The sequence below is a fragment of the Lissotriton helveticus genome, chromosome 6 (genome assembly GCF_964261635.1).
Source record: "Lissotriton helveticus chromosome 6, aLisHel1.1, whole genome shotgun sequence".
Classification (NCBI taxonomy): domain Eukaryota; kingdom Metazoa; phylum Chordata; class Amphibia; order Caudata; family Salamandridae; genus Lissotriton; species Lissotriton helveticus.
The window spans coordinates 592,015,053-592,035,361 of NC_136067.1; the positions used below are offsets into that span (position 1 = coordinate 592,015,053).

General features: G+C 46.6%; 1 protein-coding gene across 7 annotated transcripts in view; it reads left to right on the forward strand.

Moving 5' to 3' along the window:
- Nucleotides 1–20,309, forward strand: part of RIMS1 (regulating synaptic membrane exocytosis 1) — a 2,308,950-nt gene that overhangs the window by 778,701 nt on the left and 1,509,940 nt on the right. For all 7 annotated transcript variants that reach the window (XM_078648052.1, XM_078648043.1, XM_078648046.1 and 4 more), the window contains exon 5: nucleotides 8,515–9,377. In XM_078648052.1, coding sequence (XP_078504178.1) covers nucleotides 8,515–9,377 — 863 coding nt within the window. The remainder of the gene's footprint in view (nucleotides 1–8,514; nucleotides 9,378–20,309) is intronic.

Sequence of the window (20,309 nt, forward strand, 5' to 3'; positions counted from 1 at the left end):
ATTGGAGCCAGTTTAGAGCCAGTAGATCAGGGGTGATGGTTGTATTTTTAGTTCGAGCTAGAGTGCGCATGCGTAGCATGCGTCTAGCTCGACAACTATTGTTTTCAATTTCCTGGGAATCTGAGACAGCGTTCGGCCACGTGCCTCTGCTGTCTCAGATTTGTCCTTGTGAGTGCGCTTTTGCTGCTGGCTGCTTGCTGTGTGCGCGCTGTTTACAAAACAGTGTGGGTCAGAAAGTGGCGTCATGCTAGGCAGACAGACACTCGCGTACACACACCCTCCTCCCCCCCCCACCAACCAGTCATCGGGCTCTTTTAACACACACACACGCATACATACACATGCATACACACACGCGCGCACACACAGACACACGCGCACACATCCCCCTCACACCCTACTCCACACCCCTCTCACCAGGTTCTTCTTGCGTGTCCCTCGGCAGCCAGCGGGTCATTCTCGTTAACAGGCGGGGGCCGCGGGGCTCTCCACGAGCACGGGAGCCCCGCTAGCTAAGACGGAAATCTTCCGGCGGGCACAGGAGCGCCTGCTTCCTGTATTTGTCCGGCCCCGTCCCCGTCCCAACAAAGGTTGCCTGGCTTCCTGTTGAAGCCGGGCTGCGGCGGTGAGTTTGCTTGTTGTTTATATTGCCCCTAAAGAATTTTTAAGAGCCCCTTCTTCCTAAGGCAGAATTCACTTTTATACAGAACTGTGCACAACCTGCAAGAACATATAAAACCCATAACACTAACATTAATGAATAGTGTTGCATAAAATTAATACGCATGTCCCCTTAATTGATAGAATCAAACCTGTGTTTTGTTTTATAAACACATAAGATAGTATGTTTTATAGTTTACAATCTGGTTGAGCCACATTGTGTTCATTCCGCAACGCACTGCCATTCTGTGTTCTTTTTTTTCTTCTTTACATCTTACACTGTTGCCCGTATAGTTCGCATCATTTTAGTATTTTTTCATGTGTTGGTTATTGAAACGTTATTTCGAAGTCAAGCATGTAGAAAAAAAATACTTAACATTCCTACAGGCAGTATTGAAGTTTCAAACGTAATTTAACTTTGTTCCATTAGATTGATGTTCACAACTCTCATTTTTATGGGTTTTATACCATCGAACCCCCCCCTCCCCCTTCCGGAATGTGCAGGAGAATTCATTAACTCCCTAGACCAGGCTTTAGTGCCTAATATTGTTAATTATGTGAACTTCACTTTCTTAGGAGATTTTAATTTTTATGTGGACAATTTGAGGACTCTTTGGCCAAGTGCTTTGTGGAAATATTAGCAGCTCATAACTTAGCACTAATATCCACGGGTACCACTGCCGAGGCAGGACGTACCATTGATTTGGTTCTGTCAAATATTCCCATTTTGTTAGTAGTCTGGTCTGACCACTATTTAATACCCTTCTCTTGGCCCTACTTATGCCAAAAAGCGAGCAAACCAGATATACCGGTCATCCCAGTCCGCGCTCGAAATCAAGTAACGTTTCCAGTCTTGATGGAAGTTTTAACTTTTTCAAGTCTTCTGATAAATGGGGATGTCATAAAAGATGACATCATAGAGGGCATGTGGCTTTCTGCCGTGGCCGATGTGGTTGCCCCAGAAAAATATCTTACAATAAAGAGACATACCCCGATGGATCATTAGTTCTCCCCTGAATTTACCTTGGAAAGAAAATCCTGCATAAGACTGGAAAGAAGTTGAAGATGACATTTATAAGGAGGATGATAAACTACTTTATAAACAAGCTCTGAACATCTATAATAAGAATCTAAAACTTGCTCATTGCAGCTTTTATTCTAGAATGGTAAATGAAGTTAAAAATAGTCCCTGAGAGATTTTCAATTTAGTCTCACACTTTACTGATCCCACGATATTTGCCCCATTTTGAGAAGTCAATAAGAATGTATGTATTAGGCTGAGTGACTTTTTTTATAGATAATAACGAGGATTTAGTCGAATCTACTGACATTGAAAGTGGCTATTAGTGTGACACCAGTCCAGATTCCGGTGCCGCCACCTCCAAAGGGCAGACTTTTACAACTCCTACAACCTTCTGAGGAAGAGTTGGGAGACTGCTTCTGAAAGTGTAAATCTGACTGCACTAGATCTGTATCCTCCACACAAGCTGAGGCAGATAGCAGACATTATCTGCCCAGTCTCTCGTAAGATATTCGCAGCCTCTGTGCAGTCGGGCATACTGCCGAAATCTTGGAAAAAGGCTAATGTCATCCATCTTTTTTTTTTTTTAATGTACAATAAAAAAGCACGTGGACACAGATTCTTTCAAGTTTCTTACTAATTTCCCTCTTGCCAGCTGCCTCAGAAATCCTAAAAACAAATGAACACATGGCTCTTTGTGTTTTTGGAGGCTTTCAATCCTCTACATTCCTCACAATCTGTTTTCAGAGCACGTCCTATTACAGAAACTGTCCTGTTGGAAATGTAAGAATCTATTAAGATGAATCTTGATCTTGGCCATAATGTCACCATCATTCCTAGACCACTCAGCAGCTTTTGATACTGTTTCAGACTATATTTCCTCCAACATCTTGCAACAATTGAGGTGAAAGGATCTGCTCTGACATGGTTCCATTCTTTTTTTGAACCCAAGTAAAAAGGCAGTTTCAAGGAAGCCCCATCATTATGATGTAAAGAAACAAAAATGCGGCGTGCTGCAGGAATCTGCATTGAGCCACGCTCTCATTAACATTTGTGTCTCCCCTCGCTTTCTCGGTGGAATCCTACGGCACCAAAATAGTCTCGTATGCGGACGATATTACTCACCTACGAGGATGACTCTGCTTCAGCTGCGGAGACCTTTTCAACATGCACAAAGGCAGGTATGAATTGGCTGAGAGACCCTAACCTACAATGCAACACCGACAAGGCAGAAATTCTCGTAAGCTAGCTAAGAGACTCTTTCTCCACCCCCCTTCTCCCTACTATGGAAGTGGTGAGGAATTTAGAATGGATATTTGCTGGACATCTCTTTTAAAGCCCAGATTTCCTCTGTGGAGAAATCCTACTTCGGGATACTAAAAATGTTAAAGTTCTTAGAAAAACTATGGTCCAGGCGCTGATTCTATCCAGGTTGGCCTACTCAAATGTTCTTTATCTGGGGGTACTGGAGTATTTAAAACACTGCCTCCACGTGGCACAGAACACCTCAGTCCACCTTCTATTTAAATTCATATGCACCCCTCCCCTCCCTGTCCTGGTACCAAGAACAACTAGACTGGATGCTGGTGAGCAAAAGGATCACATTTAATGTCCTAACAATTGCATACCGAGCCTTCCCTGGAGTTGAAACGCCAGGATCCGAGATTACTGCCCTCCAAAGGACTTGAGCTCCAGGATGCACATCGGTTAGTTGTCCCATGACATAAAAAAAAGACCTGGCAGCTCCTCCGTCGCCATTCGAGTCACCTCGATCTGAAATTAGCTCCCATCACAACTCCAAAGTATGCCTGATGAGATTTCATTTTGGCCCCAAAAGTCTGTCTGACACGATCCAAACAGCCGACAGGAAATAAGGAATGTCCCAAAAACAAAACCTCGATCCTCACAGAGATAAGGAGAGGGGAGGGAAGGGGGCTTCGAAAACTCCAACAAACACGATCCTTCTGGTGGGCATCAACAATATAGATAACAAGCACCAGCTCCCACTCAGACACTCCCATTTGAATGCTGAGGTAGTCATGTGACCAAATGTGCATGGAAATTGAGACAGGACTACATACTGCAAAACCCCAGCCTAATTCCTAACACCACCCACCCTCCATCACTGATGCCTATCTCTCACTGTTGGCTCCCACCAACCATCCTTCCCTGTTGCTGAAACGTGTTTCGACCCAACCGCCCTTCCTACATCCGTGTTACCGTTGACTGCCCTCCCTCTGTATTGCATCCTGTCTACCCTCCCTCCGTGCTGCCTCCGCCCTCCTTCTGAGTTGCCTACTGACCGCCCTCCCCCACTCTGTGTTGCCTACCACCCACCCTCCCTCTGTGTTGCCTCCCACATTCCCTCCCTCCTTCTGTGTTGCATCCCGATCCATGTCCTATCTATCGCCCTCGCTCTATCGCCCTCACCACAGCATCACTCAGGGGCACCACAGCATCAATCTGTGCAACCATTCAACAACAACTAGTTCAAATATGTTCTCTCAATGTTTCAAGCTTTATTACAAATGTCAAACACCAACCAAAAGTAGCACTGTTTTTAATGTTGGGAAAGGGAGGTCCCCATTAAAATGATTTTCCTCGACTTTACCCAATTTTATATCATGTCACTTTAACACTTATTGTTTTTCACTATTTAGCACTGCTTTTCAGATACCACCTGTAACTGATTCAACATTCTATACACAATGGGACTCGAATGATAGGTTTGGCTAGGACTTGCCAAATCATACTCTGGGTAACCTTTCCCATTTGTGACTTCAACTGTTCCCAAATGATGTGGGGCGGTACAGGTTGGGATTCTGATGGGAACATCTCTAACTTTTGGGGAGTGCCCTTTGTTTGATTTCGCCTTTGGTATACCAACACACTGTTTCTCTTTTTTCCCCAGTTTGACCCCTTGCTACTTTTGGTTGGTGTTTAACTAGTTAGTAGGGCTGTGGCATAGGCTGATCGTTAAATATTCCCTAGGCCCCCCCCCCCATTTAGTGATTAATAATTATTACAAATGTCACCAAAAGATGTTAATGTTTCACTTCTGTTCTTGGATTTTCGTCACAATAAAATACACTGAACATAATCTTCACAAAAGTTATTTACAAAAGTTTAAGCTATTGCCATTATAAATTACAATAACTTTTATTTAAGTATTAATTATTACAAAAATTAAAAGCCATTGTTATTTGTAATATCAATACATTTAAGTCACGTAAATACAACACATATTGCATTACAAATGCTATAGGTGTCACATTTGCGAAAGTTAAAACTATTGGCATTGTAAATGACAAAGCTATTAATTTCGCTATTTTCAAAACCAACATATAAATAAAAAAATTGTCATTTACAATACCGATAGCTCAAACTTTCCTAATGGGAGACCTATTGTTTGCAAATGCTTGTTTAGATCCTGTGATGAGCCTAGCAGCAGAGTTAAAAGAAGCCTTTAAAGGGGGCCAGCATTGATCTAGGTAGGCCACAGAAGTTTGAGCTTCCATAGTCCAACCTGAAAATGACTAGGAATTGAGCAACTGATTTGAAGTCGTCCAAGGAGAGGAAGGGGTTGATTCTCCTTAGGATGTTCATTTGGGAGGTGGCTCCTTTAGTTATTCCAAGTGATCTTGTGTTGTCTATCATATGTGGCAGGCAGTTAGGAGCTGTCAGTTGCTTCATCCATTCTCTAATACAAGAGGACTGTTTGGGTGGGGCAATTCAGAGGAATTCCGGTTTTTTTGCATTTAGTTTGGAGTGGTTGCATGTAAGCCAGTTTTGAGTTTTTTGAAGAGTAAAGTTAAGAGCTCATATATCTTCAGGGGAAGATATTTTCAAGTACAATTGGGTGTCATCATCGTGCATGTGATAGTGAATGTTAGATTGCTTCAGGATTTCCGTTAGTGGCTCCATGAACAGGTTAAAGAGGATGGGTGAGAGCCATGATCCCTGTGGAACCGCCAGTATGATAGGGGAGGAAGGGGAAAGGGACTGCTTAACCTTGATTCTTTGGGATCTGTTGTGACTCAAGGAAGTGTACCAATGTAGGACAGACTCTGATAGTCCATTTCTTCATTCCAGAAGGTTAAGGAGGCTGACTTGTTTAAGCATGTCAAAAGCTGAAGATAGGTCAATGAGAATTTAGAGGCAGGATCCATTTAGGTCCAGCATTTTTAGCATATCATCAATTGTGTGTGTTAGAGCCGATTCAGTGCTGTGGCCTTGTTGGGAGACCAATTGGAATTGGTCCAACAATTGGAATAGTTCTATGTGGTTGGCTAATTGGATGTGAACACATTTCTCTAGTAGCTTAGCCAGGGTCGGAATGTTAATGATAGGGTGGAAGTTGTTTAGGTCCAGATGATCTGCCATGTGTTTCTTAAGAATAGGAGTTACCTGACCTGGACTTTAGGCAGTCTGGGATAGTGCCATGACATAATGAGACATTTACAGTCTTGGTCCAGAGTAGTAGTAGGGACAACTTGAAGTCATTAAAGAAATTCAACGGCAAAGTCTTTGAAGTGGGTTGAGGGTTTCAGCACTGTGAGAATTTTGAGAATGCCGTTTTTATTATAGAATTTGAATGAGCTCCACACGGAGTTGTTTGTGGGGGAAGGCCCCGAGAGAGGTAGGGGCTCCGCGATCAAAGGTGGGGAAAAACTGGGATGTGGAGAATTCGGAATGAGCTCCAAAGCTGCCATTAGCTCAATTTAATGTCTTTTGTCTTATTCAGGAAGAAGGAGGCAAAATTCTCACAGCTTGGTTGCAGACTTGATCCAATGGAGGTAGGGTTGGGATAACTAGTTGATTGAAGTTTGACCAGCTAAAATTATGTTTTAGGTTGGCTTCTAGCTTTATCATGCTGATTTCTAAAGAAGTCTGCTTTTGAGCTTCGGATGTGTTTCTTATAGGTGTGCCTATGCTATCTCATCGGCTTCAGGTGAACAAGGGACGGGGAAAATCTTCAATTGCGACTTTCTGCATTAAGGCCAGCATTGAAACATGCTTGGGAGTCTTTGGTGGGTAATCTTTTCAGCTGAAGAGGCGCAATAGATTCCAGAATGTTCGTTATAGAATTGTATAATGGTTTGTAAGTTCATGGACATCCAGTGATTCTGCCGGAGGGGGCAATATGTTGTTGCTGATGGCTGTAGATCATTCAGATTTATATTTCTCAAGCTCCTTTTCCAGTGTTTAGATTTCTTTGGATGGTCCTTATTAGAAATCAGCAATTCAGTAGTTGAAGATGGTGATGCGATGGTGGTTGGTCCAATCACAGTGGACTATGGATTCAAGGAGAATGGAATTGGGTTTGGCCATGATTAGATCTAAGGTTGCATCCTTGTTGTGAGTAGGACTGTCACAAATTTGAATCAGACAGAGGTCCTCTTGGAAGTCTTTTAGGCTGATCACTGCGGAGTCATTGCAGTCATTCCAGTGGGGGTTGAAATCTCCAAGGAAGATCTGGGGGCAGGGCTGTCCCGCATTGCAGGAGACAATTTCCATGATTTGTTCTATGAACAGTAGGTTATTCCTTGGTGTATGATGGATTGCGTGCAGCTTGCATAGTGCTCTCTTGTTACTTGCAATGTCGATTTAAAGGTATTCGTATGAGGAAAGAGCAACAGTTTGTGACTGTTTGACTGCTAGATTGTTGTGGGGGATGCAGGTGATACCTCCCCCTGTTCGGTCAGATCTGTCCAATCTTCTGATGTCATGACTGGGGGAATTAGAAAGTTAATGAGAGGTGAGGAGGAATTATTAAGCCATCTTTCAGTAAGGATTATGAGGTCACGATCATTTGTGATAATGAGGTCATCGATGCCCACTGCGGGTTTATCAGCTGATCTGCAAATGAGTAGCATGCATTTCATATGAGAGATAGTATCAACTGATGTAGACTGAGTGATGGAGGTTTGCATGAGTATTGAATTGTTAGCAGTTATGGTGTTGGTTCTAGGTTCTCTGAGTGGGTTTGAAGGGATTGTTTGGATTTGTTCCAGAGAGTCAGTGTGGTCTGACGAAGTAGGATTATAGGAGCTTGGGAGAGGAGCAATAAAAATTGTGTAGATTCATTTGTTAGGGAGGTATGAAGGCTGCCTTGTGAGGAAGGTGGTAGATTGGTCACGGGCATTACCGATCTTCTCAGGATTCCTGTGACTCTCAGTGAGTCTAGATTCAATTGAAGTGTGGAAGAGCGATATTGTGGTTTGGGAGGAGGACCCGGGGGAACAGGGCCCAGGACTGTGGTGTTGGGATAGATCTGGTCCTGGAGATCCTGCTGAGAAGTTAGTGGGTTGGCAAAAGGGTAGAGCTTGAGGGCAAGCAGAGAACTTACAGGTTGGCTGTATAAGATCGCTGGGGAACTATGAAGTATTAGTGACTAAACACTGCAGGAAGAAGAAAACAGGCGAACAAGCCTTCTCAGCCTACACCGCCGGAATGCAGAACAAAACCCCATCTGGCATTAGAACACCACCAACTTATCCTACAGTTCAGGAGTGTTATTACTGGGGGTATGAGCATCTTTATATGTGGGCTATTGTACTAGTTAAGGCAAATTCCTGACCCACCTTTTTTGGTAATACTGTTTCACAATAATTCTTTGTTGAATGCTGTTTGACAAACCTATTGAGTGTTTTGGTTGCATACATAGGAACGCAATTTACTTATAATGTATGGTCCCTAACAACAAGTAATACATTGGTTTCAGCAATTTTGTGTTGTGTAAAGATATAATTAGCATAAAAACAGCTTTGAGATCAATAAAAAACAGTATACATTAGACCATATCTAGTAACACACTTATTGTCTCTCCACAGGAAGGAAACAATGGCTTCTGAGCAAAATGGAAAAGGCAATCTTAAAAGTGAGCGTAAACGAGTGCCAAAATTCTCACCTCAGCAGGGCGGGGGACATGCAGAAGACCGGAAACATAAAGAAAGGCGGGAGAGCAGGAGATTGGAAAAAGGGAGGTCACAGGACTATCAGGACATGCCTGAAAAGCTGGAGGATGGTAAGATCACCGATGAGGAAAAAAGAAGGCGAGCAGAAGAATATCAAGCAAGGTACAGCAGTGATCCGAACCTCGCAAGGTATCCAGTGAAAACGCATCCTGAGGAACAGAAAATGCGCATGCATGCCAAAGTTTCCAAGGCCCGGCACGAAAGGCGGCATAGTGATGCGTCTTTACTAAACACAGAAATGGATGAAGTAGAGGTGCCTATAAACACGTTAGGAAAACACTCACCATCTCCAGGAGCTCAGGATAAAAACTGTGATAATCAAAGATCCTACTCTATTGATAGGACTGTCAATGGAAGAGTTTCTAAACAACTGCCCAATCATAGTCCTCCAACTCCTAGACACAGTCCTGTTCCTCCAGAGCACTTAGATTCCAAAAACCATGATTCCTTAAAAAAGCAGAGCCGTCTGGAACCAGGCACTGCTGTTATCATGAGGAAAACAAAGCGTGAAAAAATGGAGTCCATGTTGAGAAATGATTCACTGAGTTCTGATCAGTCAGAATCAGTACGACCATCCCCACCAAAGCCTAATAGATCAAAAAGAGGAGGAAAAAAGAGGCAAATGTCAGTCAGTAGTTCAGAGGAAGAGGGAGTGTCAACACCAGAATATACAAGTTGGGAAGATGTGGAAATAGAAAGTGAAAGTGTCAGCGAAAAAGGTAGGAAGGCATTTGTGTATCTTTTTGCTTTCTGTTAACACTTTATATGAAATTTGAAAAGAATGGTGAACGAAAAAGCAGTGATGAGTGAAACAATATACAACACCTGTGTATTGTATTATAATTATTAACATCAAACACTCTCAAGCTCCGTTCATGTGTCTGGGAAAATGACTTTCTTAAACTTAACATGAGACAGTAGTCGTAATTCAACTTTTTGGCATATGTTTTCTTCTATGTTTCCCCCGAACCACCTTCTTTGTAACCCCCAAATTTCCCTCATGACCTATAATTGCTTTTTTATATCAAAAACTATCTATGCTGTGTCCCAACTCACCTAACTGCACAAGGACATGAGTATGAGTGCAGTTCATGTTAGAGAAGTGTATGTTTTTTTATCCCACGTACTACATAGTTGTGATGTTATTACTTACGTTTTTTGTTGTTGAGTATCCTCTCTTCCTATCTCCGGTCTACTCTCCCGTATACCCGTATACCTTCTCCTGTATAGCCTCGGTTCTCTATTGAACTCTAGGTTATTTAATTATCGTTCATCTTCTGAATGTAGTTTTGCGGTATTTTATTTGTAGTGTAGTCTGTATGTTATCTTATCCCATCTTTTGCATGGTTATATTTTTTCTGCTTGTCAGGCTTCAGAAATGGATTCCATACTTGTGCTAATCTATTTGGTTATTAATGATGATCTTGCATGATTTTATCCAGCATATTTACGCCATCCATTTTTTTTGTTTATCCTAATTTCACTGTCAATCATATAGTGACCATAGCTATGTCATCTATTTGGATACATGTGTTACTGAACGGATGTTAAATGCAAAAAGAACAGTTGATGGACAGAATGCAGAACAATGTCATACATTAACCCCAATACAGAGATATGGGCCTAAATCCATCGTTTTTTTGCTCACCATGCCATTTCAGTTTTAACCCAGCAAAATGCAAATCAGTCATCAGCCAGGATAGCTTGACTCCAGTGGCATGAAAAGCACGTAACCCATGTCTGGGCATACCCGTCCCACTCGGGGTGACAAATGCAAAAAGAACAATTGATGGACAGAATTGTGTCATACATTCACCCCAGTACAGAGATCTGGGCCTCAATCCATCGTTTTTTTGCTCACCATGCCATTGCAGTTTGAACCTAGCCATAGGTAAATCAGTCTTGACCCTGCGCCCAATAGGAACAGTCCAGCCCGAACTGCCAGGTCTGGTCCTCCCTGAACTGGAACCAAGCATCCCAGGACCGGTTTCGGGGTTTCCCCGTCATCAGCCTGGATAGTTTGACTTCAGTGGCATGGAGAGCACGGGACCCAAATCTGGGCATACCCGTCCCACTCGGGGTGACAAATGCAAAAAGAACAATTGATGGACAGAATGCAGAACAATGCCGTACATTCACCCCAGTACAAAGATCTGGGACTAAATCCATTGCATTTTTGCTCACCATGCCATTTCAGTTTGAACCCAGCCATATGCAAATCAGTCTTGACCCTGCCCCCAATGGGAACAGTCCAGCCCAGGTCTTGTGACTGGGGGTGAATGTTTGCATTGTCCAGCATTCCGTCCATCAATTGTTTATTTTGCATATGTCACCCTAAGTGGTAAGGGTATGCCCAGACGTGGGTCTCATGCTCATTATACCACTGGATTCAAGCTGACACCAGTCCCAGGATGCATTTTTCAGGTCCAGGAAGGACTTGGCTTGGCAGTTCCGGCTGGACTGTTCCCATAAGGAACAGGGTCAAAACTGATTTGCATATGGCTGGGTCCAAACTGGGGTGGTGTGGTGAGCAAAAGAATGATGGATTAACCTGTTTACCGCGGTGAACATTCCGCCGCAGAGCGGGCGTTCTAAAGGGTGGGCGGGGCTGCGCCGGCCAACGTTCGTTGGCAGCTCCATGGAGGGAGTACCCCTGTCGGCAGTTGGCTGACAGTAGCATAGAATGGTTTAAACCCTGGTCCTTGTGACTGGGCGTGAATGTTTGCATTGTTCAGCATTCTGTCCATCAATTCTTTCTTTTCCATATGTCGCTCTAAGTGGGAAGGGTCTGCCTAGACGTGTGTCGCATGCTCACTACACCACTGGATTCAAGCTAGCCTGACTGATGAAGGGTGATGCCCTAACAACAGTCCCAGGATGCTTGTTTCCAGTCCACGGAGGACCTGGCTTGGTGGTTCGGGCTGGATTGTTCCCATAAGGTACAAGGTCAAGACTGATTTGCATATGTCTGCGTCCAAACTGGGGTGTTATGGTGAGCAAAGTAATGATGGATTAGACAAAGATCCTTGTGACTAGGGGTGAATGTTTGCATTGTCCAGCATTCCGTCCATCAATTGTTTCTTTTGCATATGTGGCCCTAAGTGGGAAGGGTATGCCCAGACGTGGGTCCCATGCTCACTACACCACTGGATTAAAGCTAGCCTGGCTGATGATGGGTGATGCCCTGAAACCGGTCCTAGGATGCTTGTTTCCAGTCCAGGGGGACCTGGCTTGGCAGTTCAGGCTGGACTGTTCCCATAAGGAACAGGGTCAAGACTGATTCGCATATGGCTGGGTCCAAACTGGGGTGGCGTGGTGGGCAAAAGAAGGATGGATTAAACCCAGATCCTTGTGACCGGACGTGAATGTTTACATTGTCCAGCATTCCCTCCATCAATTGTTTCTTTTGCAAATGTCGCCCTAAGTGGGAAGGGTTTGCCCAGACGTGTGTCGCGTGCTCATTACACCACTGGATTCAAGCTAGCCTGACTGATGAAGGGCGATGCCCTGAAAACAGTCTCAGGATGCTTGTGCCTGGTCCAGGGAGGTCCTGGCTTGGCAATTCGGGCTGGACTGTTCCCATAAGGAACAGGATCAAGACTGATTTGCATATGTCTGGGTCCAAACTGGAGTGGTGTAATGAGCAAACGAATGATGGATTAAAACCCGATCCTTGTGACTGGGGGTGTATGTGTGCATTGTCCAGCATTCCGTCCATCAATTGTTTCTTTTGCACTGAACGGATTTTACCACCTTCTGTGCAACAGTTGTGTAATCATTGGAGTCTATAGGATTGCCCAGAGAGTTTGCATTCTTCTCTGACTAACTACCATGTCCATCTGGGAGACCTGATTGACTGCTCTAGACCAGTGGACTCCACTGGGAGGATGTGCCAAAAACTTTTTTTTTTATTTCCCTGCTAGGATCATGTAAAAGAGCAACTGCTTCTCTGCCTTATTTAGGCTCCCAGAAAGCTCAGGTCAATACCGAAAAGAATTAGAGTATCAGTTAACTTCACCTGCTGGTTGAAAACTCCAGACAAATATTTTCTGACGTACTGCCCTAACAAAAAGAGCTTTGGGCATGCACTAAAAAGGTGTTTATCATCCGCCTGCGGTATTTTGCACTTTAAACAAAGTTGTGTTTGTTTAGTGATTTTTGTCAACTTTTTAGGCGACCAATACAGCTTATGCAGTGTAAAAATAATGGTAGCGCTTTAAGTAAGCAGATTTGAATATGTCTTATAATATTCTAAAAGATTTGAGCCAAACATTTTCAAGAAGTGAGAGCGGGACCGTATCTTCCCAAAGTAGATTAGGCAGCCTGGCTGCTTGGCTTTGATGATTTAACTGTACCAATATGCTACTTCTTTCCTAAATGGTAAGGAGAATTCTCCCATTCTCCTCTCTTGTCTATGTTTGAGCCAAAATCTAAGAATCGATTTGGAGGTATTTAAATCTAGAAATTGAGCCTCTAGTTTTGTCGGAAATCTCCTGCCAGGAGATTACCTGAGATCCAGATATGAGATCTACACAAGTTTGTATTCCAGCCACCTTAAGGAGGAATCCCAAATCTGTTAATTATTAGAGCTAAAAGGGATTCCACAGACTTTCTTTATGGCACACCATACTGAGAGGGCCATTAATACCTTTAATCTTTTTTTTTTACTTGGGGTTACCAAATTTCAAGAGAAACTCTTTATGTCCATGCTCAATTGACAAAGCTGTAAAGAGGTACTCCAGAGTTGAATGCTTTGTGGCTGACCTTAACATGAGGAAGTTCTGAAACTGAAAAGGATAAGCATATAGTTCAAAGTTCGGTAACACTAAGCGGGGGGCTCTTTGTTCCTAAACTTTTTCCAGGAAAGTCTAGGTATCTTATACCCCCAAATAAAGGAACTCACTTCTCCTTGCAATCTATTTATAGTTTTCTTATATAAAATAAATGGGATACAGTAAACGCAAAAGATCAGTTTTGGGAGGATCCTCATCTTCATAAAATTTGCTCAGTCGTATATATTTAGAGTGGGGCCCCTCCACTTCAGCTGCTGTAAGCTGATTTCCTTAGCTACTCTAGTCATTTTAGATGTAGCTTTTTCCTCAAGTGTCTGGGTTATTTTCATCCCTAGATATCTGATTTTTTTTTAACTCGTTTTTATTAGACAAAACAAATAAAAGCTCAGCATTACAGCAAGTGGTATAATAGAGCTCACGCACCACAAAGGTGTTCATTACATTGGGTATCTCAGTCCTAGCCAATCTCTGCTTCATTGTGTACCTTTCCCTCCATCCGCGAGGCCCTGCCGCCTTCATTCTCTCCAGTGCAATTCAATTGTGGGAGACGTGCAGATCTCGCCCTGATATGTATTCCATGCCCCCCACTTTCAATCCCACTTTTTTGGGCAACCTCTGTTTATGAAGACCAGTCTTTTTCTGCTACCATGGATCTGTCCATGTCAGCTTCCCACTTCCCCATTGATGGTAGTTCCTCTACTCCTCATTTTTGTGCAAGGTTTCGTTAGGCGAGGGCCAACCCCAATGAGACCCAGTATTGTTCAGTGTGAGTTAGGTTAATGGCTTCCCATATATTAAGTATGCAAAGCTTCGGGGAGGCAGTGAGTTTTTCCCCCCACCTCTTCTAGTCTGGATGTGACTCCCGCCCAGAATGGCTAATCAGCTGGACAGTTCCAGAGCGTGTGAAAGAAGGTTCCCTCCTGGGAGCAGTGACAGAGACAGTTTGTGTCTGTTCTCTTCCCCATTTTGACCAGAGCTCCTGCTGAGAGGTAGGCACTATGCAGGATTTTAAGTTGAATCAATTTCAATAACATAGGGATGCTATTTCACATGGGGAGGCCTTCGTCTTCTAAGTCCCCCACATCTACTTCCCGTTGTTGTCTGAGACGTATTAGTAGGTCAGGTCAGTATTAATCAATTTCTGATAGGTTAGAGATATGGCTTTCTTGGGTATAGGGTCTAGTAGCAATCTGTCTTCAAGTGGGGATGCTTCTGGGAGAACCCACCCCCACTGGGAATGGCAGCCTTAAGAGCGTGACTGATTTGCAGGTATCTGGAAGTTTCTGAATGTGCCAATCGGTATTCCTTCTGTAGATTGGCAAATGAGATCAGTCCATTCTTGTTCCACAGATCCCATACTGATGAGATGCCAATTAAATCCCACAAGTCAAATCCGGGGCAGGACCTCAGTCTGCCAAGCTACTCTGACTCCCAGAGTGGTGTTACTTGTGTAATTCTCTTGTGCCAGGTTTCTCTGGTGCCGGCCGTGGGGCCTGTGAGGTGCTATTGGTATAGAGGGTTCTACAGTATCCTCCCTGTCCCATTAGCCATCTATCCGTTTGATAGCTTGGTTTGACTTGTGGGCCGTGAATCCACTGATTGACTACCATCAGTTGAGACTCCCAGTAGTATATTTTAAGGTTAGGTAAGGCGATACCGCCATCATGCCAACCCCTCATCCGTTTCTGCAGTGCGATGTGTGGTTTCCTACTGTCCCACAACCGGTTCCGCACTGAGCTCTCAATATTAATAAAGTAGGAGTCTGGAACCATAAAGGGGGTATTTTGCAATGCGTACAGAAAACGAGGCAATGCCAGCAGTTTGAAAAGGGCTGCTCTTCCCAGAAGGATCAGGGGGAGGGTTCGCCAATGTCAAACATTGGCGTGCAATCAATCAATCAATCATAACATTTGTATAGCGCACTACTCACCCGGAAGGGTCTCAAGGCGCTTGGGTGAAGGGGTCTGCTATTGCTCGAACAGCCAGGTCTTGAGTTGTCTCCTGAAGGCGAGATGGTCCTGGGTCAGCCGGAGGTGGATGGGGAGGGTGTTCCATGTCTTGGCCGCCAGGTAGGAGAAGGATCTTCCTCCGGTGGTGGCTCTTTGGATGCGTGGTACGGCGGCGAGGGCGAGGCTTGTTGAACGTAGCTGGCGGGTGGGCGTGTAGAAGGTCAGGCGGTCGTTGAGGTACTTGGGGCCCAGGTCGTGGAGAGACTTGTGTGCGTGGGTGAGGAACCTGAACGTGATCCTCTTGCTGACGGGGAGCCAGTGCAGGTCCCTCAGGTAGCTGGAGGTGTGGCTTCGTCGGGGGATGTCCAGGATGAGTCAGGCGGAGGCGTTCTGGATGCATTGGAGTCTTTTCTGTAGCTTGGCTGTGTTTCCCGCGTAGAGGGTGTTTCCGTAGTCCAGTCGGCTGGTGACGAGTGCCTGGGTGACCGTCTTCCTGGTTTCGGTCGGGATCCATCTGAAGATCCTGCGGAGCATGCGTAGGGTGTTGAAGCATGATGAGGAGACGGCGTTGACTTGTCTGGTCATCGAGAGGGAGGAGTCCAGGATGAAGCCCAGGTTGCGTGCGTGGTCTGTTGGCTTGGGAGTGGTGCCCAGGGCGGGGGGCCACCAGGAGTCGTCCCAGGCGGAGTGCGATGGTCCCAGGATGAGGACTTCCGTCTTGTCTGAGTTCAGTTTCAGGCGGCTGTTCTTCATCCACTCGGCGACGTCTTTCATCCCTTCGTGTAGGCTCGTTCTGGCGGTGGCGGGGTCTCTGGTGAGGGAGAGGATCAGTTGGGTGTCGTCGGTGTAGGAGATGATGTTGAGGTTGTGTTGGCGTGCAATGGCTGCAAGAGGTCTCATGTAGACGTTGAAGAGGGTGGGGCTGAGTGATGATCCTTGCGGTACGCCGCAGATGACTTTGGTGGCCTCGGATCGAAACGGGGGGAGGCGGACTCTCTGTGTTCTTCCGGCGAGGAATGAGGTGATCCACTCCAGTGCCTTCTCTTGGATACCGATGTTGCTGAGGCGTTGGACTAGGGTGCGGTGGCAGACTGTGTCGAACGCTGCAGAGAGGTCCAGGAGGGTGAGGGCCGCTGTTTCCCCGTTGTCGAGCAGGGTTCTGATGTCGTCGGTGGCTGCGATGAGGGCGGTCTCGGTGCTGTGGTTGGCTCGGAAACCGGACTGCGATGGGTCGAGTGATCCGTTCGTCTCGAGGAAGGCGGCAAGCTGTCTGTTGACGGTCTTCTCGATGACTTTGGCAGGAAACTGGAGGAGCGAGATGGGGCGGACGTTCTTGAGGTCGGTGGGGTCCGCTGTTGGTTTCTTCAGTAGGGCGCTGAGCTCGGCATGCTTCCAGCTCTCCGGGAAGGTGGCGGTGTTGAAGGAGGTGTTGACGACGTCCCGGAGATGGGGTGCGATGATGGAGTCGGCCTTGTTGAAGACGTGGTGGGGGCAGGGGTCGGTTGGAGATCCGGAGTGGATGGTGTTCATCGTGCGGGCTGTGTCTTCGGTGGTCACCGTGGTCCAGGTGCGGAGGGTGGCGGTGGGGGGCGTTGGTTCGACGGTTGGGTGTGTGGATGGTGCGCCGATGCTGTTGTGGATGTCGGCTATCTTGCGGTGGAAGAACGAGGCGAGTGAGTCGCAGAGATCTTGTGAAGGAGTGATGTCGTTGTTGCCGGTGCTGGGTTTGGAGAACTCCTTAACAATGCTGAAGAGTTCCTTGCTGTCGTGGGCGTTGTTGTCCAGTCGTTCCTTCAGTGATGTCTTCTTGGTGGTGCAGATAAGCTGGTGGTGCTTGCAGGTGGCGTGTTTGAGGGCGGTCATGTTGTCTGTGGTCTGGTCGAGGAGCCAGGCTTTCTCGAGGGTGCGGCAGTTCTTCTTGGAGTCCTTGAGTTCGTCGGTGAATCAGGAGGCTTTCTTGCTTCTGGGTCTGCTGGGAGGGTTCTTCAGTGGCGCGAGGTCGTCGGCGCAGGCGGTCAGCCACTGCGTGAAGTTGCGGGCTGCTTCCTTGGGGTCCGTTGTGCTGGCGGGTGGGTTCTGGCTGAGGGAGGTGGTGAGCTGCATTGCGGTGATCTTGCTCCAGCTTCTGTGAGGAACCTGTTGCGGGTGGTGGTGGGTCATCGTTCTTTTGAAGCTGTGGTCGGTCCAGTGAAGTCCGGTGGAGTGGCTGAAGGTGATGTGCTTGCTGGAAGAGAAGACGGGATCAAGCGTGTGGCCGGAGTAGTGGGTGGGGGTGTTGACCAGTTGCTTGAGTCCGAGGTTGGCGAGGTTGTCCAGCACGGCGGCGGTGTTGCGGTCCTTGATGTTCTCCAGGTGGAAGTTGAGGTCCCCTAGGAGGATGTAGTCAGTGGAGGGGAGGGCGTGCGGGCTGATGAAGTCCGTGATGTCTTTGCTGAATTGTGTGCGTGGTCCCGGGGGTCTGTAGACGAGGGTGCCTCTGAGGGTCGTCTTTGGGTCGGTGTGTATCTGGAAGTGGAGGTGCTTGGCGGCGGGGAAGGTGTCGTTGGAGTCGGTCTTGATGCGGATGGTGTTCTTGTGTACGATGGCGATGCCTCCTCCAGTCTGGTTGACGCGGTCTCTCCGGGTGATCTTGTATCCGTCTGGGATGGCGATGGCGATGTCGGGTGCAGAGGAGGCGTTCATCCAGGTTTCTGTGAGGAAGGCGACATCTGGTGAGGTTGTGTCGAGCAGGTTCCAAAGTTCGATGGCGTGTCTGTGGATGGAGCGGGTGTTGAGCAGGATGCACTTGAGGTGGCTGTTGTTGGTGCTTGGCTTGGTGGCTGCGGTGCAGGTCCGGAGGCAGGTGAACTTGCAGGCTTGGCAGGTGAAGGGTCCGTGGGTGCGTCTCGGGGTGGCTCGGTAGCAGGCGGGGTTCCGTCCGGTGATGAGTGCGGTCAGGGCGGCGGCGTCGTAGGTCCGTCGGGTGGTCTTGCCTCGGCGGGGGCCAGGGGTCCTGGCGCTGGGCGCGGGCCAGGCGCGGACGGGCGCAGATGGGCTTGCCTTTGGCGCGCCTTCGGCGCACAATCGGCGCGCCCGCTGCGCGTCAACGCTGCGCGTACGTGTGGGTGGCATAAGTGAGGAGCCGGGCAGGCGGGTTAAGGGGCCCTGTAGATTGGTGTTATAGAAGGGCAATGGGTTGGGGGGTCACAAAAAGCCCCAAGAATTGGAATCCCTCAGTTGCCACGGGGACCTCACAGCCTTGTGGTAGTTTTGGCACTGGACCTTGGATCAGAAATAATATGGATTTAGTCCAGTTATGGCATATCCTGTATGTTTGCGAAAAATCCGGAATATGTGAATGATGCAATGGATTGATGCTTTTGGGGCTGCTATATATAATAGTATATCGTCTGCATAGAGGGAGATTCTATCTTCGTGGTGTTCTGTCCATTTTAACCCCCGTATCAGGGGGTCCCCCCTCACCCATGTCGCCAGTGGTTTTAAAACCAGAGCGAAAATAAGAGGCAACAAGGGACAACCTTGACGGGGTCCGCTACTCAATTGGATTTGTCGGGCGTATGGCAATTGATTGACTACTACTTGTGCTTTTGGGTCTGCATAGAAAAGCTTAATCCATTTTATGTAGTTAGGGCCGAAACCCATGCACTCCAATACAGTGAATAGGTAGGGCCATTCAGTGATGTTGAATACCATCTTGGCATCGAGTGACAGTAGAGCAGCATCCTCTTGAATCGTGCCTGTCCTCCCCAACACCCCATGCAGACGAGGGAGGTTGAGGGCAGTGTTTCGACCTGACATAAAGCCTGATTGGTCGGGATGTACTAATTGATTAATTATGGGAATAAGCCTGTTTGCCAATGCTCTAGTGATGATTTTCGCCTCTGGAGTGAGCAGTGAGATGGGTCGGTATGAACTACACTCCTCTGCTGCTTTGTCCTGTTTGTGTATCACCACTATCGAGGTAAGTCTAATCTCACCTAATGTCTCGGAGATAGGGTTTCAACTTGGTGGCCGTTAGCTTGAAGAACTTAATTGGGAGCCCGTTGGGTCCCATAGCCTTTCTGGAACATATATCCTCGATTGCAGCTTGTAGTTCTTCTTCTGTTAGGTCTCCCTCTAGAGACTCCCGCTCTTCGGTAGAGAGGCATACGACTGGGGTAGTAGCCAGGAGGTCTCTTGAGTCAAGAGCGGAGGTTGTGGTAGTGAATGTGTATATTGTGTCAAACTAGGAGGCAAATGCCTCTGCTATCTCATGCGGGTCTAGTATGTCTTCTCCCCATGCTCCCCTTAAGAGGGGGACCCAAAGATTAGCCTGATCCAGCCTCTTAAGCCAGGCCAACAGCTTACCTGTCCTCTCCCCATGTTTGTATATCTTATGGTATACGGTCTTTTGCCTGGATTTAGCTGTCTCTGTCAGAAACTGTTTGTAGTCTTGCTTCTTAATGTCTAGGGTTTGTTTGGCTGACTCGTCATTAGTAAGAGCTATTTTCCTCTCCTGTTCCAGGAACTCTCCCTCAAGAGTTTCTATGAATCTTGTCAATTCTTTTTTATGCCCCACCATCAATGTGCAAGTGCTCTGCCTTTTATGACAGCCCCAAATTCAGCCCATAGGGATTACAGTGAAGCCACAGAGAAGTATAAATCAGTGTCCTTGAGCAATTCAGTTTTTTATATGTGGGATTTTTAGTGACCATTGATTAATAGTGAGGGTTGTGCGTCTGGGTTGACGTTCCAATGTCTTCCGGGCTAGGACTAGGGAATGATCGGAGAGTCCTCTCGCCAGACATCAGGCCTTAACGAAACTAGGGGCATCCACAGTGTGTGTCAATAGGTAGTCTATACATGACTGACTATCATGGGCTCCCAAGTGGAAGGTGAACTGGTGGGTCATCAGGTTAAGGTGTCTCCG